Source organism: Sus scrofa, chromosome 10 (genome assembly GCF_000003025.6).
Source record: "Sus scrofa isolate TJ Tabasco breed Duroc chromosome 10, Sscrofa11.1, whole genome shotgun sequence".
Classification (NCBI taxonomy): Eukaryota; Metazoa; Chordata; class Mammalia; order Artiodactyla; family Suidae; genus Sus; species Sus scrofa.
The window spans coordinates 69,028,157-69,055,781 of NC_010452.4; the positions used below are offsets into that span (position 1 = coordinate 69,028,157).

Below are 27,625 nucleotides of genomic sequence, written 5' to 3' on the forward strand. Positions count from 1 at the left end.
AGCACTTGGAGAAGCAGGTCCCCTTGCTTTCATCAGCAGCTGAGAGACGGGGGCTTGGGGAGGGTCTCGCCGCTTTGTCAGCTCTCGGGCCTGGAGGCAGAGGGGCCCTGAGACGGTGTGAATGAGGAGATAACAGAGCCTGTTTCAGCTTAGTCTGTGGTCTGGAGCTCTGCCCAAGGTCCCCAGAGCAGGACGGCTCACGGAGTGTGGAAGAGACTCATTGCCCATCCTCGGTGGCCTCTCTCGGTGCAGCCAGCACCATCCCAGGCTGGGACCGTCCCCCTTGGCATGTTCTCCATGAGCAGCAGTCATCTTAGGGGACACGGAGGGGCTCCCAGCCCTGAGATGGCGAGGGCGTGCTGGTGCCACGGTCATCTTTACTGTGGCTGCCGGTTCACCTGCCTCATGCTTCTGTTTTTCAGGAGTGCCTGTAAGTAGCCGCGTATCAGCAAAGATCCAACAGCTTGTCAACACCCTCAAACGACCCAAACGACCACCATTGCGGGAATTCTTCGTTGATGACTTTGAAGAACTGCTGGAAGGTGAACGAGGCCTCCTTCCTGCTCGTTCCGTGTTTCTGTGACCCCATAAACGTAGTGATGTCTCTCCCAAGGCTGCCTTTCTAAGAACAGTGACCTGGGCATCCTTGGGAGGACAGTAATCCTGCCTGCAGGATGTAGGTGCTGTTCCTGGGGTCCCTCTGCGGGCTCACGCAGTCCCGGCACAGTGGGTAGGCGGCACCGGAGGGTGCCCTCGGCAGGCCTTTGGAAGGACTCCATGCAGGTACAGGACTGGGGGTACCTCAGAAAACCTGAACAGCAGCGCTGGGCTCAGAGGGGCGTGGAGTGAGCTGAGGCCAGTCTCGCCTTCCTGTCTCCCCAGCTTCGAGAGCTGGTGGCTCTGCCTCTGAGCCGAGTTCTGCTGATTGTATCAGACCCAGATTCCTTATACCCTGAGTGAGATATGGCTGATTTTCCACCTAACAGGTGGAAATTTCAGGCATTGACTGTGAGAGAACCCTTTCCCAAGAGCGTGGAGAAAAAGCTCAGATTCTCACTATCTAAAGAGCTGGGTGGAGTTTCCGTCATGGCTCAGGGGTTAATGAATCCGACTAGGAACCATGAGGACGAGGGTTGGAGCCCTGGCCTTGCTCAGTGGGTTAAGGATCTGGTGTTGCCGTGAGCTGTGATGTAGGTCGCAGATGCAGCTCGGATCCTGCATTGCTGTGGCGTGGTGTAGACCGGCAGCTGTAGCTCCGATTTGACCCCTAGCCTGGGAACCTCCACATGCCACGGGTGCAGCCTTGAAAAGCAAAATAAATAAATAAAAGAGTTGGGCAGGTTGTTTTTATTATGAGCCGTTTTTTTGTTTGTTTTATTTAAGGAAATATGTGCTGTGCTGGTTATTCATAGAAGTTGTAGCAGATTTAAATTCATGTCTCAGTATTTACGGGCAAAATACAGCAAAATTTGAGCTCTTTGGATCATTACTAGGGTATCTTGATCACTGATATTTTAAACATGGCTATTGCTGTCCTCGACTCTAGGCGTGTTAAAATGCATAGTTTTACTTGTCAGTTTATAAAGGCGCTCAGGTCTCCCTAAGTTCTGCATCCCAATGTTGCCTTGGAAATTATAAGGGCTAAGTGCTTCCGTTACATCTAATTCTAGAAAAGCACCTGTACGCATTTCCTGTCTGCTGATAAATTTATACCTTAAGTGTAAGTCTTTTAGCTTCTTTAAAAAGAAGAAAAAAGTGATCCTGCTAATGTGGATGTATTTTTCTTGAAAACCTTTTGTGTTCGAATGTATTTAGTTCAACAACCAGACCCAAACCAGCCAAAGCCAGAGGGAGCCCAGATGTTGGCCATGCGTGGGGAGCAGCTGGGTGTAGTTACCAACTGGCCGCCGTCTTTAGAAGCTGCGTTACAGCGATGGGGGACCATCTCCCCAAAGGCCCCCTGCTTGACCACGATGGACACGAATGGGAAACCCCTGTACATCCTCACTTACGGTAAGCCTTCCGTTTGCCTGGTGCCTGCGTGTGTCGCCTCACCTGCCACTTTGAGACTTGTGCCGCCTTATGTTTCCAGGCAGGAAACAAATGGAATCTGAAGGGAAATGTTTTAGGCAGAGCATTTGCTTTGGATATGAAGTTACTATTTGTTAAATGCTTTTGAGTAAAAAGCAGTGGAGAAAAATTAGTGATATAACTGGTAAGTAGGATTTTACCCCCTGGAATGTATATGTGATCTTCTTGAAACGAATGCTTTCAAGGAGGACTGGTAGTTAATGAATTTGCATCAGAGCTCTTTGACATGTATCACTGAGAAGAGACAGAGTCTCTTTCCAGAGTGCTTTTTCAGAGAACAAGAGAAACAAACTTTTCTTGAGTCCTTTCTTCAGCGCTGCTAATGCAGCCTGTCAGCTTGTGGAAATAGTTACCTGTACCAGAGAGGTTCCTTTCTCTCTGCTCCAGGGGCTGTAGAGACAGCAAATTGTCAGGTCATTTTCACACTCTCTGCTAGAGTTTTGCAAAGAAACCAGCTTCATAACTGTCCGACTGAAAAGGCATGTATTCTCTCTGCTCGTGTGAGATTGGGAGACCTTTTTTTTAACTTCCAGTTTTGTTTTTATGACGATAATACCCTTTTCATTTCAGAAAGGAGAGAAATTGACTTCTCCATCAGCAGCGGAGGTTGAGAGCCAGGTGTTATGTTAGGTAATGTGGTCCAGGCTTGTAGTGGGTGTGCACCCAAGAGACCCTGTCCTGGACTCAGTCACTGTCCTGTGCATTTTGTGGACAGAAATGGGGTTTAGGGAATACGTTTCCATAGTCTCCTATTTTTTCTGCTTTTTTGGGAAATTCTGAGTGGATAAAGGGCATTTCACCTATGATGAGGCACAAGATTGATTTTTTTAAAAAATTATACTCTTGGACAGAGTTCCCTGGTGGCTCAGTGGGTTAAGGATCCAGCATTGTCGCTGTCTGTCTTTGTCCTGTGTGCACATGATTGTCTCAGAGTGTCCATAGCTGTTTTCCTGTTTTAAATATCTCTTTATCCTGCCTTAAGTCCAGGGGAATTTCGTGTCGATTTCCCAGTTTCCAAATATACAATAGGGTATTAGTAACCAGTAACTATTATTAACTGGAGTCACTCTGCTGTATATTACCTCACCGTGACTTATTTATTTTGTAGCCAGAAGTTTATACTTTTGACTCCCTTCACCCATTTCATCTGCCTCCCACTCCCCACTTCCGGCAACCAGTAATCCATACATCTCTGAGCTGGGTTTTTTTCTTTTTCTAAATTCCGCCTGTAAGTGAGATCTCATGGTCTTTGTCGTTGTCTTATTTTTCTTGGCATGATGCCCTCAAGGTTCATCTGTGTTGTTGCAGGTGACGAGATTTCATCCGTCCTATGGCTAAACGGTATTCCTTTGTGTGTGTGTGTGTGTGTGTGTGTGTGTGTACACATCACATTTTCTTTATCCAAATTTGTGTTGTCTCCGTATCTTGACTATAGTAAATAATGCTGCAGTAAAAACAGGGGTGCAGATATCTCTTTGAGTTAGTGTTTCAGTTTTCTTCAGAGAAATATCCAGAAGTGGAATTGCTGGGTCATATGGTAGTTGTATTTTTTAATCTGGGACGCGGTGGGGGGGCAGGGAAGAAGAAGCCTCTACTGTTGTCCACAGTAGCCACACCACTTTGCATTTCCACCGGCGCTACACAAGGGTTCCCTTTTTTCACATTCTTGTCGACAGTTGTAATCACTTGCCTTTTTCACAGTGGCCTTTTTGACAGGCGTACGGTGATACCTCAAGTGATTTTTATTTGCATTTCCCTGATGCTTAGTGATGCTGAGCTCCTTTTATGTACCTATTGGCCATCTGTATGCCTTTTTTGGGCAATTCTACTCAATTCTTATGCCCATTCTTTAATGATTTTTTTTTTTTTGCTATTGAGTTGTATAAATTCTTTATATACTTTAACCCATTATCACCCGTATGATTTGCAAATGCTGTCTCCCATTCCATAGATTGCCTTTTCATTTGCTAACGGTTTCCTTTGGTATGTAGAAGCCTTTTAGTTTGATGTAATTTCACTCATTTATTTTTCCCTTTGTTGACTTTGCTTTTGTTGTCAAATTCAAAAAAATTATAGCCAAGAACAATGTCTAGGAGCTTAATTAATTACCCCTTCCCCCCCATGTTTTCTTCTGAGTTTTGTGGTTTCAGGTCTTACATTCAAGTCTTTAATTCATTCAGTTTGAGTTCATTTTTGTGTATGGTGTAGAAAATTGGTCCAGTTTCATTCTTTTGCATGTGACTGTCCAGCTTTTTGAGCACCATTTTTTTGAAAGACTGTCCTTTCATCATTGAAAATTCTTGGATCCTTTGTTCAAAAAACTAGTTGACATATATGCATGGGTTTATTTCTGGGCAGTTCTGTTCCATTGATCCGTGTGTCTGTTTTTGTGCCAGTATCACAGGGTTCCCACCACTTTAGCTTTGGAATGTCAGGAGCGTGATGCCTCCAGCTTTGTTTTTCTTATTCAAGATGGATTTGGCTATTTGGGGTCTTTCATGGTTTTGATGTATTTTAGAACTGTTCTATTCTGTGAAAAATGCCATTGGAATTTTCATAGGGATTGCATGGAATCTGTATATTGCTTTGGGTAGTGTGGACATTTTTACGTATTAATTATTCTGATCCATGACCGTGGAGTATCTTTTCATTTATTTGTGTCTTTTTCACTTTCTTTCATTAAAGTTGTTTAGGTTTTAATGTACAGGTCTTTCATGTCCTTGATTAAATTTATTCCTAGGTATTTTACTTTTGATGCAATAGTAAATGGATTGTTTTCTTGATTTCTGTCTCTGATAGTTCATTATTAGTGTATAGAAACAACAGTTTTCCATATATTGATTTTTATATTCTCCTTTACTGAATTAATTTATTGCTTTTTTTTCTCATAGCCTTTAAGATTTTCTATATATAATGTTGTGTTATCTACAAGTAATGCAGGTTTACTTCTTTCTTTCCAGTTTGGATACCTTTTATCTCTTTTCTTGCCTAATTGCTCTGGCTAGGACTTCCAGTACTGTGTTGAGTAAATGTGGCACAAGTGGGCATCCTTGTTCCTGAATCTTAGAGGAAAAGCTGCTAGCTTTTCACTGTTGAGTATGTTGTTAACTTTGAGTTTTCATGTATGACTTTTATTATGCTGAGGTATATTTCCTCTGTACCCACTTTGTTGAGAGCTTTTTATCATAAGTGGATATTGAATTTTGTCAAATGTTTTTTCAGCATCTGCTGAGAGGACATGATTTGTACCTGTCGTTGTGTTGATGTGGTGTATCACATTAATTGATTTATGGACGTTGAACCAGCCTTGTACTCTGAAATAAATCCCACTTGATCATGGTGTATGATCATTTTAACATATTATTGAATTTGGTTTGATACTATTTTTTTGAGGATTTTTGCATCCTTGTTCTCTAGACATATTCGCCTATAATTTTCAGTGGTGTCCTTTGATATCAGGGTAATGCAGGCTTCATAAAATGAGTTTGGAAGCGTTTCCTCACCTTCTGTGTTTTGTAAGAACTTGAGAAGAGTTGGTGTTAATTCCTCCTTGAATATTTGGTAAAATTCACCAGTGAAGCTGTCTGGTCCTGGTCTTTTTGTTTGTGGGGAGGGTTTTGGTTACTGATTCAGTCTCCTTATTAATAAATGGTCTGTTTAGATTTTCTCTTTTTTCATGATTCAGTCTTGAAAGGTTGTATGTTTCTAGGTATTTATTTCTTCAAGGTTGTCCAATTTGTTGATATGTAATTGTTAATAGTAATCTCTTAGGATCCTTTGTACTTCTGTAATATCAAACTGTGATATCTCCTCTTTCATTTCTGATTTTAGTTGAGTCCTTTACTTTCTTTCTTTCTCTCTCTCTCTTTTTTTTTTTTTTTTTTTTTTTGTTAGTTTAGCTAAAGGTTTGTCAATTTTGTTTCTCTTTTCAAAGAACCAACTCTTGGGAGTTCCTGCTGTGGTAGACTGCGTCAGCTTAGGTCCCTGCAGAGGCACAGTTCAATCCCGGAATGGTGCAGTGGGTTTAAGGATGTGGTGTTACTGCAGCTGAGGCTCAGATTCAGTCCCTGGTCCACAGGAGCAGCCCTTAAAAAAAAAAAAAAAAAGAAGAAGAAGAAGAACCCACTTTTGGTTTCATTGATCTTTTCCGTTGCTTTTCTCTCTACTTCATTTATTTCTGCTCTGATCTTTATTAAGTTCTTTCTTCTACTAATTTTGGGCTTCACTTTTTTCTTTTTCTAATTCCTTGAGGTATAAAGTTAGATTGAGATTTTTGTTTGTTTGTTTTTTTCCTGAGATATGCATTAATCTGGGAACTCCTCTCTTAGAATTGATTTTGGAGTTCCCATCGTGGCTCAGTGGTTAATGAATCCGACTAGGAACCATGAGGTTATGGGTTCAATCCCTGGCCTCACTCAATGGATTAAGGATCCCATGTTGCCGTGAGCTGTGGGCTTGGATCCTGAGTTGCTGTGGCTCTGACGTACGCCGGCAGCTATAGCTCCAACTGGACCCCCAGCCTGGGAACCTCCATATGCCGCGGGTGCAGCCCTAGAAAGGCAAAACAAAACAGCAACAACAACAAAAAACAATTACTGATAGGTGCAAATGCATTGCCATTCTGTTTAATTGTTTTCTGGCTGTTTTTTGTTCCTTTGTTGTTCAGCTGTGTGCTTAGATTCCTTTCACATTGTTTTCGGACACCTGCTGTAGGTTTTTGCTTCGTGGTTACCATGAGGCTTACATACAATGTATTTGTAGTAGTCTGTTTTAAGTCGATAAAAACTTAAGTTCCAGTGCATTCTCCATCTCTACATTTTTACTCTCCCCTTTTTTATTTTTTGGTGTCACAGTTTATATCTTTTTATCTTGTGTACTCTTTAATTATTTCAGTTATTTTTTACTGTTTTCAACTTTAGCCTAATGCTTTGCTTATAACCTACTGCCTTTACTAAATATTTGCTTTTGCCAGTGAGATTTATGTTTTCTTGTTACATATTAGTGCCTTTCTTTACAGTTTGAAGAAGTCTCTTAACTTTTTTTCTTGTTAGCTTGGTTTAGTGGAGATTTCTTTGGCTTTTGCTTGTCAGGAAAATTTCATCTGTCCTCAGTTATGAATGGTAACTTTGCTTGGCAGAGTGTTCTTGGTCGGAAATTGTTTTTTTTTCTTTCTCCTTTCTAAATCAATCAAGAATTGTTGGATCTTTTTTAAGGCAGCAATTTACTCTTGTTTTCCTCTTTGATAAATATTTCTAGAACTTTGCCAAAAGTGCTTTCTCAAACTCTCTATTGTAAATTGACTCTCCTATGAATTCATGATGATATTGATTTTAATATTCCAATCTGAAAATGAATTTGAAACTTTAACAAAATACACTGGTGCTAATTGTTTGATTGTAATTGACTTGTTCATTTACACACACTGATTTTTTTTCAGTTACAACAAGTTGATTATAATTGTTTAGTCAACTGTAATAATTTTCTAACATTGTTCACATAAAAAGAAATCTGAAGACACAAAATATTTGTTTTCTTTAGGAAAAAAATAACCCCCCAAGTTATTTCTAATGACGAATGACTATTTGGGGGGAAATAGAATCACCAAATAAAATGCCAAGTAGTTGTAAAGTAGCCAGTCCCGAGGAGATGGAGGTGGGGTGGGGGGGCATGCATCAAATGTGACACCTGGTAATCACTCAGTGCCCAAGAGGTAGGCTAGAATGTGTACTGTAATTTACTTTTATACTTGCCTTTACTGTGGCACTAATAAAACATTTGTTGAGCACATACTATGAGCCGGGAATGTCCTAGGAATTACAGGCATTAGAGAGAAGGGAAAGTTCCTCTTTGTCCTCCAGATACTAAGGGGAAGGCAAGTTGATCAGTCTCTGGGTGGGAAAAGAGTAGCAACCCTAATCTGTGCAGCTGCAAAATCCGGTATGAGACAAAACAAATTCAGACGTTTTCATTCAAAACATGTTAATTTAACTCTTACACTTAAAGTAGGAAAAAGGTTAGAACAGCGATTGCACTTATATGAGAGAGTTAAAATTGCCCTTATCTTTATGACACTATTATTTCTTAGATAGAACTCTAATACCTTGACTGCTCCTGAAATCGCAGAGAAACTAAAGTTGTAAAAGGCCTTTCTGGGCGGCCTCTATGTGTCCGGGAGCTCATGTTCGCTTTTAAAAGCTCCACTTAGAGTCCGTCTGTGTGCTGACTCCCGGATTCGCTGAGGAAATGTCTGGCCCTGGGATGGGGCCGGGACGCGAATCCACAACTTCTGCAAAACTGGGAAGTTTTATTGAAGGGCTTTTTAAATCTCTTTAATCCTGCTTTGTGGTGATTGTTCTAGAGTTTCAAACTTCAGGATCATTCAAAAAGTTTACCATAATCTTTATGTAAATCAAGGATTCATCTTCAAAGATCCTAAGCCTCCGAAGTTAGGAAAGGTTGCATTTGAGAGGCTTAGGGAGGGAGAGGACTCGGGCCCCATGAAGCCCCTCAAACAAGACAGGACCTTTAGGACAGGAACGAGGTGTCACTTTGCGAGGCGTCGGTTAGCGGTGGCTCACTGTCGCCGTGGTCCCTGCCCTCCCTCACTCCTGGAAACCCTCCTCCATGATGCTTGTGATGACAGGTAACATTTCTGTGGCTTTGCTCTGGGTTCTCAGCACCCCAGCTGTTCTTGTATTCAGGACCTTATTTCAGTGTTCATGCTTCTCAGACAAGAGACTTGCTAGTTCTCGTCTCCCATTTAAAAAAAGAAGGAACATTTTTTTATGGCCACGCTTGTGGTATATAGAAGTTCCTGGGCCAGGGATTGAATCCAAGCCACAGCTGTGGCAACGCCAGATCATTTAACTCCCTGCACCTCTGCAGAGACCCCAGCCGCTGCAGTTGGATTCTTAACCCACTGCGCCACAGCGGGAGCTCTCCCATCTTGATTCTGGGGGCTTGACATAAAGAAATAATGCTCTCTTTGGAGGTTAATATACACACGTACACATAACAGAAAATGCATGTGTATGATTAATATGTCTTTATCATTTGTATTGACAGGCAAGCTGTGGACAAGAAGTATGAAGGTTGCTTACAACATTCTGCATAAATTAGGTACAAAGCAAGAACCTATGGTGCGACCTGGAGACAGGGTGAGTGCAATTTAAAGTACGCCATCCGCAAGACATGCGCTCTTGGGAGGGAGAAGACACCTGCTGTTTTGAAGTTTGCCAAGTTCCGTGCCTCCTGATACTCTACTGCAAGGTCAGGCCTTCTTGACGCTTGCTGTGAGCCAGGAGCAGTTATGCAGTGTGTCGTGTAACCATCACAAGTAACTCAGCTGAACTGTCATAGTTCACCTCTTATCCCAGAGGACGCCAGGACTTGGAAAGTTAAGAATCATATCCGATGAAGGCACATACTGTCCAACCTCAAAGCCTGTGTTCAGAAGCCCTGGCACAGGTGGTCTCCCGGTTGAATAGGTGCGTTGTCTCCCTGAGCAGGCGGAGCAGTTGTCTCTAGAATGCTTTTATTTCGGTCAGTGACACCAACAGTCCTGGCAGCAAAGTGCTGGTACATTCCTTTCCTAGAGTTAAATTTCTTGATATAGGCTGCTGTCTTTTATTGAAAAGCAGGGTTTTATTCTTACTGCAATCTGCTGTTACTGAGAACAAATATGAGTGTTTCCTTTTTAATGTTATGCCCAGAGCAGTTGATAGTCTTGCTCAGCTTAGATATGGGCTGCGTGTAGAACCCAGTTTTCTTGCCTTCAGCTGGGTTATCCCACCATACACCAAAGGACTACAAATGAATTTTACAAAAATATCACCGTAGAGCTCCATAATCCAACAGGAATACAAGGTATGATTTATTAAGAGATATTATTAAAAAACATGGTCCCTTTGTGGGGTGTTTTTAATAAGATTGCTGCATTCCCGAGAGTCCAAGATTCTTCCCCGGTTTTTTTTTTTTGGTCTTTTTAGGGCCATGTGTGCAGCATATGGAGGTTCCCAGGCTAGGGGTCAAATCGGAGCTGCAGCTGCCACCACAGCCACAGCAATGCAGGATCCAGCTCACAGCAATGCCCGGTCTTTAACCCACTTAGCGAGGCCAGGGGTCAAACCCACATTCTCATGGATACTAGTCAGACTCGTTACTACTGAGCCACAGTGGGAACTCCTCTTTCCAGTTTTTCAATGAACAAGGTTGACCTCTATACCCCCCCGTTTTTTTCTGCATTCATGGTATGTGAAAGTTCTCAAGGCCAGGGATAGAGCCAAAGCCACAGCAGTAGCCTGAGCCATAGCAGTGATAATGTGAAGTCCTTAACTGCTGGGTGACCAGGGAACGTTGACCTCCAGCTTTTAAAAGTCAATTGTTGGTCCCATACTTCCTTATTACAAAATTTACTGTAAAGCTGCAGACATCAAAACAGCGTGGTATTAACACAGAGACATAGGCCACAGGGATAGAATAGAAAGCCCAGAAGTAAATTGCACTTTTAGGGTCAAATGACTTTCAGGAAGGCTGCTAAAACCTTAAATGGGGGGAAGGATGGTCTGCTCAACAAATGGTGCTGGGAAGTTGGAGATCCGCAAGCAAGACGTGTAACTGAATCTTTATGCTATATAGCAAAGGTAACTTAAAATTGATCAAATACCTAACTTGTAGGATAAAACTTAGGGGAATGTTTCATGACATTGGATTTGGCAGTGCTTTTTTAGATACACTACCAAAAGCACAGGAACAAAAAGACATTGATAAATTACATCTCATCAAAATTAGAAACTCTTGTGCACCAAAGGACACTGACCCGGGTGAAAGGGCACCACGCAGAACGGGAGACGATGTTTGTAAATCAGATATCTGATAAGGGGTTAGTGTCCCGAGTATATAAAGAGCTTTTATAAGTCAATAGCAGCAACAACCAAGAAATTTAAAAACAGGCAAAGGACTTGAATAGACCTTCCTCTGGGGATGGTTTACAAATAGCCAAATAAGCCCCTGTCAAGAAGCTCAGCATCACTGATTATTAGGGAAATAACAGCAAAAGCCCAGGGAGCTGTCCTGGCACACTCCCTGAGATGGGTGCTGTCAAAACACAGAAAATATTAAGTGATGGCAAGGGCGCAGGGTCACCCTGTGCACTATCGTAGGGTGTCAGTCAGGTGCCTCTGAGGAGAACAGTGTGGTGGTTCCCTAAAAAGTAAACATTTGATCCAACAGTCCCCGTCAGTTGCAGAAGAATTGCAGTAAGGTACATTTACTCCAGTGTTCCCCACTGACTATTCAAAAGACCAAAAGGTGGCCAACAACCCAAGCCTGCATGGAGGGTCCACGTGTAGAGAGACCGAGCCTTTGTCCAGTGGAGCACAGCTCAGCCTCTAGAAAGAGGGGATTCTGGCACAGGCTACAACATGGAAGGGCCTTGAGGACACCGTGCTCCCTGAATAAACTGGTCACAGAAGGCCAGTGCTGTGTGCGGTTCCATTTGTGTGAGGTTCCTAGAGTACCTTCCTTCATAGGGACAGAAGATGGGTGGTTCCCAGGGCCTGGGCACGGCGGGCGGGGGGGAATGGGGCGTTGCTGTTTAATGGGGACAGATCATGGTTTAGGAAAGTGAGAAAGTTGTGGGACTGGGTGGGGAGATGGTTGTACAACAGTGAGCACTGCGTGCCACTCAGCTGTGTACTTGGAACAGGTGGAGACGGTGAGCCTCTGTCATGTTTATTTCAAGGCTGTAAGAAGTCAGTTGTAATATAATGTCTCCTTTGTCTATAATTTCCTTCATAGTAGTTGTTAAAAAATTCTTGGGCCTGCAGATTCTTGAAATCCCCTTACAATAACGATTACAAAATAAACCATCTCTGTTCAGCCAAGATGTCAGTAGGAATGGGGCAGAGGGTGGGGGGTGATAGAATAAAATGTGTAGAGATTTTCTTTGGCAAAAGGAATGGTTTGAATTGTGTGAGGGGAACTGCTCTTCTAAATCATTCCTTAAATTATTCAGGTGGCTAGCATCTGGCATGTATGTATTAATACTTATTAAATAAGCATAGGTGACTGGAGTGTTTAATTGATAATAACCTTCTGTTGCAATAAAGTAGATTCTTTCTTTACACTCTTTTAAAATATCTTTATTAAATATGATTTTCCTGAAGACAAATGCAAATTCTGTCCTCAGCTTAAAAATTACACTTTCCATGTGGGTGACCCTCTTAATGCACCCTGGGAAGCACCTACTCGGGCTTCAAGAAGGCATTTGCGTGCCTAAGCTGGATGCGGTTTTCAGAATATCGCAGTAGAAGCTGTGGGAGAAACAAAGATGCATCACATGTGCACCCTGCCTTCAGGGAGCTTGCGGTGTTGTTAAAAAAAAAAAGCGAAGACCTTCATAATTGGCTCTCTGTAAATTGGAAAAAGAGGGGGGAAGGCAAGATGGCGGAACAGTAGGGGGACGTGCTTACCCTCTCCCACAAACACAACAAAAAAACACATCTACGTGTTAAAGACTCCCACAGAACAGCAACTAAATGCTGGCAGAACTTAAATCTCCAATAGTGGCAAGAATCTTGTGACATAACTGGGTAAAATAAGAGAAAAGGGAGTGAGAGAAGGGGAATCGGGACCAGACAGGCGCTCCTGAAAGGGGACTCTGAAGGAGAAAGGGATCCCCCACCCTGGAAAGTCACCTACTCGACGGAAAGATCAACTGAATTGGAGGGATCTCCAGATACCAAGAAGAGCGCAGCAGTAGGTCTGAGATCTGAAAAGCAGAGTGAGAGCCGAACAGATCATCTGAACTACTGGCACAGTCACCAAAAACCGAGATGCTCAGGTGGGAGCTGGGCACCGAGACCTCGGCTCCGGAGGTTAGTCCCTGGGAGCAGGCTGGGGTTGGCGGTGCAGAAACTGCCTGGGGGACTCGGAAGCGGTTGGTTTTGGGTTGGTGCTGTGGAGACAGCCTGGGGGATTAGGAAGAGGTGCGTTGCAGGTGGAGGGAGCAATATGCTAAGGGCTGGGGAGTGGAAAGTCACAACAGAGGGAACCTGGGAGAAGAGCTGGACCCGCAGGAGAGACAAGGCGCCTGTGTTGGGGAGGTGAGAGGAGGAGGGGCGGGCCACCATAGAATACTTGCGCCACAGCAAGCGTGCTTGTCTGCCAGCTAGCAGAGAGCAATGCTTCCCAGTGCATCCCCTCTCCCCCTGCCCCACGCGCGCACGCCTGGCCTGAGGCCACCTGTCATCCCGGAGGGCTGGCCTCACCACTTGCAGGAAGCCAACCACCTTGGGCTTTCCCCACCCTGGCCTGCCCGCCCTCTGGAGGGGCTACACCACCGCAGAGCAGCACCCAGCACCACCAGCCCCCTGGAAGAGCCCCGCAGCCCAGAAACGCCAGAGCAAGCTCCGCCCGGCCGCGGGAAATTTGCTTCCATTGTGGGGCGGTCCTGCCAGTCTCGGCTGCACTGGGTAAGTGCCCCTTTGTCTCCCAGCAGCCTGGCTAGCCGCTCCCACCCTCGGGAGGTGCTGCACTCCTGCGGAGCAGCTGTCTAGCACCACCTGCCCCCTGGAAGAGCTCCGGGCCCCAGAAACACCAGAGCAAGCTCTGGTCGCGGGAAGTCCACATCCATCGCGGTGTGGACCTGCCAGTCCCGCCTGCCCTCGGGAAGTCCTCCTTTGCTTCAGAGTGACCCTGCTAGCCCCACCCACCCTCAGGAGACGCCACGCTGCCTCCAAGAAGACCAGCCAACACCGCCAGCCCTTGGGAAACACTCCACAGCTGTGTCAAGGCAAACCCTGCCCAGCCATGGGGAGTGCATCTCCACCAAGAAAAAGAAAATAACAAGCAAGATGAAGAAGCTGAGAAACCACTCCCAGTTAAACCAACAGGAGACCTCACCTAAAGCAGTCAACAATGAAACAGATCTCTGCAGTCTGACGGACTTTGAGTTCAAAAGGGAGATAGTGAAAATACTGAAGGAATTAAGAGAAGATATGAACAGTATGCAGACTCCCTCAGAAACGAACTAGAAAATATAAGGAGGAGCCAAGGAAAGCTAGAAAATTCATTTGCAGAGATGCAAACTGAGCTAAGGGCAGTAAAAACCAGAATGAATAATGCAGAACGAATTAGTGATGTGGAAGATAGAATAATGGAAATCACCCAAACAGGACAGCAGACAGAAAACCAAATGAAAAACCATGAAAGCAATATGAGACCTATGGGATAACATAAAGTGGGTCAATCTACGCATAATAGGAATTCCAGAAGGAGTGAAAAAAGGTAAGGGGATGGAAAATATATTTGAAGAAATTATCGCTGGAAACTTCCCAAATCTAAAGGATACTGAATTCAAGATACAGGAAGCACAGAGGGCCCCAAACAAGTTGAACCCGAATAGACCCACACCAAGACACATTATAATAAAAATGGCAAAAGTTAATGATAAAGAGAGGATCCTAAAGGCAGCAAGAGAAAAGCAAAATGCTACTTACAAGGGAAGCTGCATAAGGCTATCAGCTGATTTCTCTACAGAAACTCTACAGGCCAGGAGGGAATGGCAAGAGATATTTAAAGTGCTAAAAGGAAAAAATATGCAATCTAGAATACTCTATCCAGCAAGAATATCATTTAAAATAGAAGGGGAAATAAAATTTTTTTTCCAACAAACAATAGCTAAAAGAATACATTAGTACAAAACCCATTCTAAAAGAAATATTGAAAGGGCTTCTCTAAACCAAAAAAAAAAAAGAGGAGAGAGGAAGAACTAGGATTGAAGAAACCACAATAAGAAAGCAGTCACTCAAAATAAGCCAGCATACAGATCTAGTCATTAACATGTTTAAAACCTAATAAAATTAAAAAGAAAAAAAGTCATCAAAATCATAAAATGTGGGCAAGGGAAGTAAGGAAATACATAGATTCTTTTTTTAATTTTCTTTTTTTCTTCTTAATTTTCATATGGTAATGAACTGTTTGAACCTACAGGACTATCAGGCTAAAACACACAATTGTAGAAAGGGGTTAACATACTTAAAAAATAGGGCAACCACAAATCAAAACCAAACATTACATTCACAAAAAATGAAGAGAAAAACACTCAAGCAGCAAATACTTGGAGACCACCCAACCAACAAAAGAAAGGAAGAATGGAGAATCATAGAGTCAACTGGAAAACAAGGTTTAAAATGGCAATAAATAATCATCTATCAATTATCACCTTAAATGTCAATGGACTGGATGCTCCAGTCAAAAGACACAGAGTGGCTGGTTGGATAAAAAAAAAAAAAAAAAAACCTTTAATCTGCTGCCTCCAAGAAACTCATCTTAGGACAAAGGACACATATAGATTGAAAGGGAGGGGGTGGGAAAAAATATTTCACGCCAATGGACATGACGGGAAAGCAGGAGTTGCAATACTCATAGCAGACGAAATAGACTTTAAAACAAAAGCCGTAAAGACAGACAAAGAAGGACACTTTTTAATGGTTAAGGGATCCATTCAGGAAGAGGATATTACTATCATCAACATATATGCCCCAAATATAGGAGCACCCAGATACATACAACAAATATTAACAGACACAAAGAGAAATTGATGGGAATACAATCATAGTAGGAGACTTTAGTACCCCACTCACATCAATGGGCAGATCCTCTAGACAGAAAACCAATAAAGCAACAGAGATCCTAAAGGAAACAGTAGAAAAGTTAGACTTAATTGACATCTTCAGGACATGGACACTACATCCCAAAAAAAAAAAATCAGAATACACATTCTTCTCAAGTGTGCATGGAACGTTCTTAAGAATCGATCACATATTGGGGCCCAAAGCTAACTCAACAAATTTAGCAGCATACAAGTTATCTCAAATATCTTCTCTGACCACAATGGTATGAAACTAGAAATCAACCACAGGAAAAGAAATGAGAAAAAACCTACTACATGGAGACTAGACAACATGCTACTAAAAAACCAATGTGTCAATGAGGAAATCAAGAAGGAAATTAAAGAATACCTCGAGACAAACGATAATGAAGGCACAACCGCTCAAAATCTATGGGATGTCGCGAAAGCAGTGCTCAGAGGGAAATTCATACCATTGCAGGCCTTCCTCAAAAAAGAAGAAAGATCTCAAATTGACAACTTCACCACCACCTAAATGAAGTAGCAAAAGAACAAAAAAGACCTAAAGTCAGAGGAAGGAAGGAAATAAATAAAGATCAAAGAGGAAATCAATAAAATAGAGGCTGAAAAAACAATAGACTTAATAAAACCAAGAGCTGGTTCTTTGAAAAGGTAAACAAAATTGACAAACCCCTGGCTAGACTCACTAGGAAGAGGAGCGAAAGAACCCAAATAAACAAAATTAGAAATGAAAAGGGAGAAATCACAATGGATACTGCAGAAATACAAAAAACCATAACAACACTATGAACAACTGTATGCCAACCAATTTGACAATCTGGAAGAAATGCACAATTTTCTAGAATCTTACAGCCTGCCAAAACTGAATCAAGAAGAAACAGACCAGCTGAGCAGACCGATCACTGGAAATGAAATTGAGTACGTCATAAAACACTCCCTACAAATAAAACCCAGGACCAGATGGTTCCACAGGCGAATTCTACCAAACATGCAAAGAGCATCTAGTGCCCATCCTCTTAAACTTTTTCAAAAGGTCGAGGAAGAAGGAACACTCCCAAAGACATTCTATGATGCCACCATCACCCTAATTCCGAAACCAGACAAAGATACCACCAAAAAGGAAAACTATTGGCCAATATCTTCGATGAGTATAGGCACAAAAATTCTCAACAAAATTTTAGCCAACCAAATCCAACAACATATCAAAAAGATCGTACACCATGACCAGGTGGGGTTCATCCCAGGCTCACAAGGATGGTTCAACATACACAGATCAATCAACGTCATACACCACATTAATAAAAGAAGTCAAAAACCATATGATCATCTCAATAGATGCAGAGAAAGCTTTTGACAAAGTCCAACATCCATTCATGATCAAAACTCTTACCAATGTGGGTATAGAGGGAACATTCCTGAACATAGTCAAAGCCATTTATGACACACCCACAGCAAATATAATACTCAAAGGAGAAAAGCTGAAAGCCTTCCCACTCAAATCTGGAACAAGGCAAGGATGCCCACTCTCACCACTGTTATTCACCATAGTACTGGAAGTCCTAGCCACAGCAATCAGACAAACAAAAGAAATAAAAGGCATCCAAATAGGAAGAGAAGAGAGAAAACTGTCACTGTATGCAGATGACATGATACTATACATTGAAAACCCTAAGGACTCAACCCCAAAATTCCTTGAACTGATCAACAAATTCAGCAAAACAGCAGGATGTAAGATTAACATTCAGAAATCAGTCACATTCCTGGATACTAACAATGAAGTATTAGAAAAGGAATACAAAAATACAATACCTTTTAAGATTTTACCCCCAAAAATCAAATACCTGGGAATATACCTGACCAAGGAGGTAAAGGACTTACATGCGGAGAGCTGTAAAGCATTAATCAAGGAAATTAAAGAAGATGTAAAGAAATGGAAAGATACTCCATGCTCCTGGGTTGGAAAAATCAATATTGTAAAAATGGCCATACTACCCAAAGCAATCCTACAGAGTCAATGCAATCCCTATCAAATTACCCATGACATTTTCCACAGAACTAGAACAAACCATCCAAAAATTTACGTGGAACCACAAAAGACCCAGAATTGCCAAAGCAATCCTGAGAAACAAAAACCAAGCGGGAGGCATAACTCTCCCGGACTTCAAGCAATATTACCAAGCCACAGTCATCAAGACAGTGTGGTACTGGTACCAAAACAGACAGACAGACCAATGGAACAGAGTAGGGAACCCAGAAATCAACCCAGACACCTATGGTCAATTAATCTTTGACAAAGGAGGCAAGAGCATAAAATGGGGAAAAGACAGTCTTTTCAGCAGGTGTTGCTGGGAAACCTGGACAGCTGCATGCAAATCAGTGAAACTAGAACACACCCTCATACCATGCACAAAAATAAACTCAAACTGGCTGAAAGACTTAAATGTAAGACGAGACACCATCATACCCCAGGAAGAGAACATAGGCAAAGCATTCTCTGACATCAACCTCATGAATATTTTCTCAGGTCAGTCTCCCAAGGCAACAGAAATAAGAGCAAAAATAAACCAGTGGGACCTAATCAAACGGACAAGCCTTTGCACAGCAAAGGAAACCAAAAGGAAACCAAAAAGACAACTTACAGAATGGGAACAAATAGTTTCAAATGATGCAACGGACAAGGGCTTCGTCTCTAGAATATGCAAGCAACTTGTACAACTCAACAGCAAAAAAGCCCACAACCCAGTTGAAGAATGGGCAAAAGACCTGAATAGACTGTTCTCCAAGGAAGATCTACAGATGGCCAACAAGCACATGAAAAAATGCTCAACATCCCCGATTGTTAGAGAAATGCACATCAAAACTACCGTGAGATACCACCTCACACCAGTCAGAATGGCCATCATTAATAAGTCCACAAGTAGCAAGTGTTGGAGGGCTTGTGGAGAAAAGGGAACCCTCCTGCACTGTTGGTGGGAATGTAAGCTGGTACAGCCACTATGGAGAGCAGTGTGGAGGTACCTTAGAAATCTATACATAGAACTTCCATATGACCCAGCAATGCCACTCTTGGCCATATATCCGGACAAAAGTTTCCTTAAAAAAGGCACATGCACCCGCATGTTCATTGCAGCTCTATTCACTATAGTCAAGACATGGAAACAACCCAAATGTCCGCTGACAGACGATTGTATTAGGAAGAAGTGGTATACATACACAGTGGAATACTACTCAGCCATAAAAAAGGACAAAATAATGCCATTTGCAGCAACGTGGATGGAACCAGAGACTCTCATACTGAGTGAAATGAGTCAGAAAGAGAAAGACAAATAACCATATGATGTCACTTATAACTGGAATCTAATATACAGCACAAATGAACCTTTCCACAGAAAAGAAAATCATGGACTTGGAGAATAGATTTGTGGCTGCCCAGGGAGAGAGGGAGGGAGTGGGAAGAATCGGGAGCTTGGGGTTATCGGATGCAAACTATTGCTCTTGGAATGGATGTACAATGAGATCCTGCTGTGTAGCACTGAGAACCTTGTCTAGATATACATCGCAACACAACAATGGGAGGAAAAAGAATGTATACATGTGTGTGTAACTTCGTCCCCATGGTGTACAGTGGAAAAAAAATGTTTTAAAAAGAAGAAATTAATAAATAAATTGGAAAAAGATACAGATTCCCAAAATAGGTGGTGAGAGATCTTGAACTGCCTGGGCAGGAGAGAGGGCATTCTCATTTGGAGAGTTTCTGGAATCTAAGGAGACTTCTTGGAGGTCTGGTCAGCTTCCAGACAGAGTGGAGAGGAGCTGAGGGTTCTGTCGTTGCACAGAAGAGGCCGGCACTGGGACAGCAGGACTGGCCAGGAAGACCAGTCGGGGAAGCTGGTGGTTTGTTGATACCTGTTCTGCGCTGTGCGTAGCTAAGTGCAGTGAAATACCGGGGAATAGACAGGAATTGAATGAAATGGAACCATGTGGGTTTACGAAAGTGAAGCATCTGCATAAATGTACAGTATTGCATGAGAATCACTATGCAGTCACTAAAAATGGGACTTGGACCGAGACATAAAAGAAAAATTTAGTGAGAATGATCGTCTCCCCGTCCTTAAGATAAATCGAAGAAAAATGTGAAGAGCCTTGAAGAAGAAATGCAGAGAAACTGAAGAGCCTTTAGGTATTTGACCCTTTTCTGTTTGTTACTTTTGTATTGTTGAGAGCACATAATGGACAATTTTATATTCTACTTTTATTCACTTTACATTGAACAACATTTATCCTGTTTTAACCCAGGCAATGGGGATTTAAAATCCTGGATTGAGTTGCTCTTCCTTGGAAGGAAGAGGAGCAGGCCAGAATTTCTTCTTGGAAACAGACTGGTCCACAGTCTGGCCCTGGGAGCAGCCCCTCCTTTCAGTCCTATGCTCTTGATGAAGACTCTTTGGGATTCCTGCAGAACAGGCATCCCAGGAGAACTAGCAATTCAAAATTTAGTTCTCTGCGAGTGCCGGCGGCTGTTAGTTGGGGGTGGAACTTCAACATCTGCGTTTTTTCAGTGTCTTCTGTCCTGGTTCAGGGAGAGAAGTCCTGCAGCAGTGGTGCCCTGGAATCTTTGCAGACATTTAATTGAGGATTGTTGCTTTGCCAGATCCAGTTCTAAAAACAGATGCTGTCAACTCTCAGACCACCAGTTGAAGGTGGAATACCTGAGACAGATGCAGCCTCAGATCATTTTTAAAATAATCAGGTGTGGTTCACATGCAGAGACACACAGGTAGATCCTTTTGTTCCTCCTCAAAAGTCCTAATATCAGCTTGGCAACTGCCTGGGTGCCTTGGGTTCAAAATAAGGATTGATATCTAATCAACAGTTACTTCACAGGGTTTCTCAATCTGTCAGTGTTGCAGAATGGATATTGTTGGCCTTATAATTTTCTGTCTCTCTCATTTGGCTGATTTTAGTGAACTGCAGGAATGCCATAAAAATAGACAATCTTCACATAATCCCAAGCTTAATTTTGTTTCTATTAACTATCCTATGTTGCTAAGGTGCCAGCAGGGCCAAATCTAAGACCCAGCCTGCTCCATCCTCAGCTGCCATCTGGGGCCTTGTTGCCAACCCGCTCACTTAGCTATTGAGGTGGTTAGGATGTCTCAGCCAGCTGTCCCTGGCAAAGCTAATAACTTTTAGTTAGGATAGTTTTAATGAGGTAAATTCCTGAATGAGGTAATACAGAAATGATATCCATATGCCAAGTGATGGGATTCATGTGCTTAATTATCAACGAGGAAGAGTGATGCTGAATCTACAGGAGCAAGTGGGAGGAGCTCAGGTTACAGCAGCAGCAGAGCCTGCAGAGCCAAGGGACATCCAGATGTAGGACGTAGGAGCCTTGGGTGGCGGGGGAGCAGGTGCACTGACGTCAGGCCAGCTCCGCTGCAGACAGCCACGTGGGGTGAGACGTGTGTCCACCAGTGGGGGTGACGTAAAGGAAGCCGTGACAAGTTTACATACCACTGTATGTGTGCTAATCAAAGTCAACAGAAAACAGTACAGCAGGAGGTCTTTGCATCAGTCATAAGAGTTAATACCAAGAAGCATATTTAAAATTCATCGAGGTTTTAGGGGAAGCGTCAAAGCCCTTGCGGATAAGCAGGCAAAGGAAGCGGAACAGTTCACAGGAGGAGGACTAATAATAAGCCTCCACAGGAAAACTGCTCTTCATTGAAGAATGGAGAAGAGATTTTTGAAGTCATACTCTCCATGGTGTGGTGATTTGGGTGGTAATGCAGTTCGCCTTTTAGAACTCGAGGCTTATTCCACGCCTAGCTCTTCAGAGGCTGAGCTGGAGAGGCGGCAGGAAGGCCTGTGGGCAGGTGTTCCCGAAGCCTCCGGGTGCCGGCAGCAGGCGCCCCCGAGCTCCCCAGGCAGCGCCCCCCTTACTGGGGGTTCCGCTCTCAGCTGCTTGCTGGGGGCCAGGCATGGATGGCGTGAGCTCTTTCACGCTTGTTCATCTGCCCTTTACGACATGCTAGGCCACGGGTTCTCCCTCCAGGTGAGAACGCCCAGGCTGGGAGCTAGAGCGGCGGACCGGATCAGGGCGGGCTGCCCGGCCTCGGCCACGATCGGGGAAATGCCAGGGCGTGGCTGGGGAGCCCAGTGTAGGCTTCACCCGCGTGGAAACGCTTGTCGATGCGGGAGTTTACAGGCACTAGCCCGGGCCGTGGCGGCCTGGGGCAGAGTTAGGGACGACCCTCGGTCACCGGAGTCTGATACTCGCTGAAAGGCGTTTGGAGGCAGGGAAGCCGTTTCTCCGGCCACACGAGGTTAACGGTTGCTCCCTCTCACTCCGCTGTCCAGGTGGCGCTGGTGTTCCCCAACAACGACCCTGCTGCCTCCATGGTGGCTTTCTACGGCTGCCTGCTGGCCGAGGTCGTTCCCGTGCCCATCGAGGTACCCCTCACGAGAAAGGTAAGGACTGCGTCCTGCTCGGGCCGGCCGACCTGCAAGGTTCTGCCGTGGGCTCCGAGGGCATTCGGCCGTCAGAGGGGCTTTGCTCTCGGCAGCTGTGGATGAGGAGGCACCGGGCTGTGTCCTCGGACGAGGCTCTGTGCGGGTCACCGTCCCTTGTCTGCACACGGGGAGCGTCCCTGACGCCGCAGCCCCGCACTGCTGCCGGACGCGGCCGCGCTGCTCCTGTGCAGAGAGCGCCCTGGTCCTCAGGGTCTCTGCGCTGGAACTCGGGTAAGGCTGGCTTTGTCACTTGGTTGCGTTTCAGGGGTGGCAGTTGTATTTGTTCCAGTGTTTGGACTCTATCGAGTCCTAGGTTCAATTGTAATTGGTCAGATCCTGCTCTGTGAGTAGGATAAATAAGGATCTCTCTTTTTTTCTTTCTCTTTTTTTAAATTTTTTATTTTTTTTTTATTATTAGTTTTTAATTGTTATTTCCCCAATACAATTTCTTTTTCTGTTGTGCAGCCTGGTGACCCAGTTACACGTACATGTGCACATTCTATTTTCTCCCATTGTCATGCTCCATCGTAAGTGACTAGACATAGTTCCCAGTGCCACACAGCAGGTTCTCATGGCTAAGCCCTTCCAAAGGCAGTAGTTCGCACCTGTTAACCCCAAGCTCCCGACCACCCCACTCCCTCCCCTCCCCCTTGGGATCTTGCTGTTGGAGTTGTTGTGTAGCCCAGGGTCAGAATCCTGCACAACAGAGGGTGTGTCTTTGTGCACATAAGTGCCTTGCTCCTCACACTGCAGACCTGCGGTGTCTTTAGGCAGGATGGCACGTGAGGGAGAATGTTGTAGGGGTGACCCTCATGGTCCCCGAGAGACACACGTGGTGGCCTCGGGGTGCTCCACCCTTGGCTGTACCCTGGACTCCTCCAGCTACCGTATAGCACGTCAATGTGAGCAAATCCCAGCCCCAAGACACTGTGGCTCAGGGTTTCCAGGGAACCTTCCAGCCGTCTTCGTGGCTACTGTGATGTTGAGTGGTTTGGTTCATCTCCTGCTGCCGGCGGGCGGGACCTCAAGGTCTGTGGGTGGTTATGCGGGCACCTCAGCAATGGGTCTCCTCAGGTGGGAAGGAGGCAACGCGGGCTCCTTAGAAAGTGGTTGGGGGATGGATGCTGTGTCCGTTTCCTGGTCAAAACCTGCAGGCTCCCTGCTTGGCCTCCTCGGCGCCGCGAGCTTCAGGCGGGGCTGTAGGTGGTCCTGGACGTGGGGTGAGGCCTGCCACCCTGACCGCAGAGCCCTCCAGTGGCCCGAGGAGAGCCTGGACCTTGGCAGGGGCTGGCCTCCAGCCCTCCGGGGGCGTCCTCGTCTGCCTGGGCCCCCTGACCTTCACAGGGGCTAGAAACGTGGAAGGTTTGGGGATTTACTGAGCGGAGAGCCAGTTCTTCTGAGCAGTTCTTTGGCCCTGCAGCTAACCTGGAAAACTACTCGGGGGTTCTGTGAGGCTGCTCTTTCATGGATATTTAGTTCATGGGTTGAGGTCCTCTGGAAAAAGGAAAGAACCCCCCCTGGGTTTTCTGGTCAGGAGCACCAGAGTGGTAATTTGGAGGAACTTGGCTGATGAGTGAAGAGAGAGATTCTCCATCAGAGCTGTGATAAATGGACTCCAAAGCCTTTGTTATTATGAGGAGCAGTTATTTTTCTACTCCTCACAGATAGAGTTGCGCTTTGGCCACTTGAAATCTGTAGCCTGCTGTCTTTCAGGCGAGGGCTGGTTGGCAGAGGAGACCCTCTGGAGGGGAGGCGCCTGTCCCTGCCGCCCTCTGAGTGGGTGTCCCAGCTGCGCGTCCTGGGTCTCCTGAGACCCGCCTGCTGTCCTGGACATCCAAGCTGTGACCTGCCAGGTGGCCCTGTCTCACTCACCTCCCAGGTCCACTCAGACCCTCCCATTGTCACTGTAGGTCTCGAGACCAACCAGAAATCCTGTCTCAGAAGAAAAGGCTGGGTTCCTTCCTGGCCCACTGCCCCGCAGAAAATGTTCTGAGGGGAAACAGAACCAGAGAAGATGCCTAGGCTCCCATCAGGCGGGAAGCTGTGCGTTGAGCCTCAGCCCGTGACTTTAGAACATACGTCCGTAATTTTAAATAAAGAGGGATCCGCTCAAGACTCTGGGGTCCAGCTGGGTTTAATTTCAGGGATCCCAGTACCTGTAGGAGACACAGGCCTGGCAGCTGCCCCTGGTGCACGCTCTCCTGACCCCTCCCTGGCGGCCTTTCTGTCGACGGTTCCACCAAGTTCCCACTCACAGAGAAACACCCTCCTTCCCTGGACCCGGCTTCAGAACCTGTGTCCGCCCCCGGCCCGGGCATGGTTAGAGCTTTCTGCCATGTGAAGGTCACATTCACGTCGAAGGGACTACCTGTAACGCCTTGAAAAAGCACCACTTGAAGGAAAAGCCCCACAAGGGTCCCCAGAGTGGGAAGGTCCCCGTCTGCCAAGCGCCAGGCTCCCCCCGGTTCTCCAGGCAGCGAGGGCTCCGCAGGCCGGCTGTGCGTGATGCCCCCGGGAGCCGTGGCACTCAGCTCTGCAGTGAGCAGAACTCGATGCTGCAGGCTTTCCGGGGTAGGAACCGTCGTCCGGGCGGGGAGGAGAGAGGTGACCATGGGCTCACTGCAGCCCTAACGTTTCCATCCCAGGGCTGCCAGCTGCTTCGTGGTTTTATTTTCTGAATCCTAGCTGGAGAGGGTGGTGGGAACAGGAGTGCATTGAGCCGACGTCTGGGGACGCTGGGCGCCCAGGGTGGTGGGCACCTGGGGCCGCACCTCCTGCAGCATCAGCTCCCAAGTCGTGCTGGTCAGCTCCTGCATGGAGCCCTCTCTGTGGCGTGCTCTGGGTTTCTGGGGTCAGCGTGGGTATCCAGTCCACCTCGCCAGATGTGAGTGAAGACTTCCCGGAGTCACGCATCGGGTCAGAGACGTACTTCTGGACTGTCTCTGTGCCCCATGTCGCTGTCTTTCCCTGCTGGGTGGAAGCAGAATGGGGCGCTTTGAGCGCCAGCACAGGCTGTGCCCCTGCCTGCTCTCCTGGGGTCTCCCTCACCACAGGCCGAGGAGGTGGCTCTGCCCTTTACCCCCATAGCACGGGCAGGAGACCGAGGCCGAGCTTGTGCCCCGTTCAAGGTCACGCAGCTGTCGAGTGGCAGCCTGGGCCTGACCCCAGCTATGCAGATCCCGGCTCCTGCCCCAAGTCTCTGGGTGAAGCTCTGCTTAGGGAGCTTCGTGTCCTCCCAGGGCCCAAAGTCGAGCCAGGTTTTGTTAGGAGAGCAGCCATCACCTCAGCTCATAGCCCATCTCTCCTTAACTGTCTCCCAGGACGCAGGAAGCCAGCAGATCGGGTTCCTGCTTGGAAGCTGTGGGGTGACCGTAGCCTTGACGAGTGACGCCTGCCACAAAGGGCTGCCCAAGAGCCCAACGGGGGAGATCCCGCAGTTCAAAGGTCAGCCTGGGAGACAGAGAACTTGCTGGTTGGCACCCGTGCCAGCAGGCTGTCCACGCGAGGGCTCAGGCGGCACCCCGCGGGCCTTCACCGCCGAGGCGTCCGGCTGCTTCAGCGCGGGCTCAGACTTGGTGAAAACACCAGGTCACCGGGAAGCGTGCCACCAACAGGACACTATTGTCACCCTTGTCTTCTGGATGATGCTCACCTGAAGGCAACTGGTCCTTTCTTTCCCAGGTTGGCCCAAGCTGTTATGGTTTGTCACGGAGTCAAAACATCTCTCTAAACCGCCTCGAGACTGGTTCCCGCACATTAAGGATGCGAACAACGACACTGCGTATATCGAGGTGAGGCGCTGCGTCCAGATGCGGCTGGGGAGCCGGGGACACGCACTCGGTCCCAGGGCTCAGGGTCTCCTCCTCCCTGCAGTACAAGACGTGCAAGGATGGGAGTGTGCTCGGGGTCACCGTGACGAGGATCGCGCTTCTGACCCACTGCCAGGCCCTCACCCAGGCCTGCGGCTACACAGAAGGTACGGCCGCTGTGCCCGCGGTTCCCACTAGTCACCCGCTCCTCCGGAGGGCAGCTGTTGGGTAGTTTAGTTGGCACCTCAGGCTGCTCGGGCTGCCGTCACGAGCACTGCGAGCGGGGCTCACCCAGCGGGCGGTGCTGTCTCACTGCCTGGCAGCTGAAGCCTGAGATCAGGGAGCGTCCGTTCCTGCTGAGACCCCCTTCCTGGCTGCAGGTGGCTCCTTCTGGCCGTGTCCTCGCCTGGCCTCTCCTCCGGCATCTCAGCCTCCTCCTGTAAGGACACCAGGCCTGTTGGACCCCATCGGGCCCCAGCCCCCCGGGGCCTCATTTAACCTGTTGTCTCCCTTGAGCCCACCTGCCGGCACAGCCACGCTTGGGGCGAGGGCTTCAACGTGCGGACCGGAGACAGCAGTTCAGGTCGTGACGGAGAGTTGACACCTTGGCGCGTATTCGTCCCTGGCAGCACATTGGCACCTCTTGGGGCTTTAGAAAAGTGCCTGAGCTCAGCCCCCACCCCCACAGCTGACTGGGGGCTCTCGTCCCACCCAGACTTGCCGCCTGTGATGAGCTTCCTTTGCCCTGTTTGGGAGGGCCCTGAGGGCCCGAGGTCACACGCCGAAGGCCCTACTGGGCACGTGGGGAGTAGGGTCGGACCACATGCCCTCTGTGCCTTCTGAGGAGGTCTGCCACCAGGTCCCTGCCCTGGCCGTGTCCAGGCACCGCCCCGCTGGAGTCTCCTCCTGGCGCGCGCGCCTCGCCAGGCACGAGACGCTTTCCCCCTGTTTCTGCCCTCGGTCTGCTCCCCCCGCGCTCCCGTCACCGCCCTTTCCGAGAACAGCTCGTTCTCTCGTGGAGACAGTCTGCTCGTGATCAGTCCCTGACTAGTTTCCCAGACATTTTCACACGTTCTACTCATGACCACCCTGTGTGTCCGTGTTTTCAGTTTTAGCTCCAGCTTTTCTTACTACCTCACGACCTGTATTCTTTGCCCCAATTTCTTAAAGACATAGTGCAGTCACGCTTGAGGGGCTTGGAGAGGACAAATGCCTCTCTGTGCTCCGTTTCTCCTCTTTAAGAAATCTTGCATCAGGAGTTCCCGTCGTAGCGCAGTGGTTAACGAATCCGACTAGGAACCATGAGGTTGCGGGTTCGATCCTTGCCCTTGCTCAGTGGGTTAAGGATCCGGCGTTGCCGTGAGCTGTGGTGTAGGTTGCAGATGCGGCTCGGATGCTGCGTTGCTGTGGCTCTGGCGTAGGCTGGCAGCTACAGCTCCGATTCCACCCCTAGCCCGGGAACCTCCATATGCCGCAGGAGCGGCCAAGAAATGGCAAAAAGACAAAAAAAAAAAAAAAAAAAAAAAAAAAGAAATCTTGCATCAAATAGAATACA

At 46.5% G+C, this 27,625-nt stretch overlaps 1 protein-coding gene across 8 annotated transcripts in view; it reads left to right on the forward strand.

The window, feature by feature from the left end:
• Positions 1-27,625, forward strand: part of DIP2C (disco interacting protein 2 homolog C) — a 371,728-nt gene that overhangs the window by 258,008 nt on the left and 86,095 nt on the right. For all 8 annotated transcript variants that reach the window (XM_021065075.1, XM_021065074.1, XM_021065077.1 and 5 more), the window contains 7 exons: positions 423-542; positions 1,816-2,013; positions 9,157-9,248; positions 22,109-22,219; positions 25,582-25,705; positions 25,943-26,052; positions 26,135-26,237. In XM_021065075.1, coding sequence (XP_020920734.1) covers positions 423-542; positions 1,816-2,013; positions 9,157-9,248; positions 22,109-22,219; positions 25,582-25,705; positions 25,943-26,052; positions 26,135-26,237 — 858 coding nt within the window. The remainder of the gene's footprint in view (positions 1-422; positions 543-1,815; positions 2,014-9,156; positions 9,249-22,108; positions 22,220-25,581; positions 25,706-25,942; positions 26,053-26,134; positions 26,238-27,625) is intronic.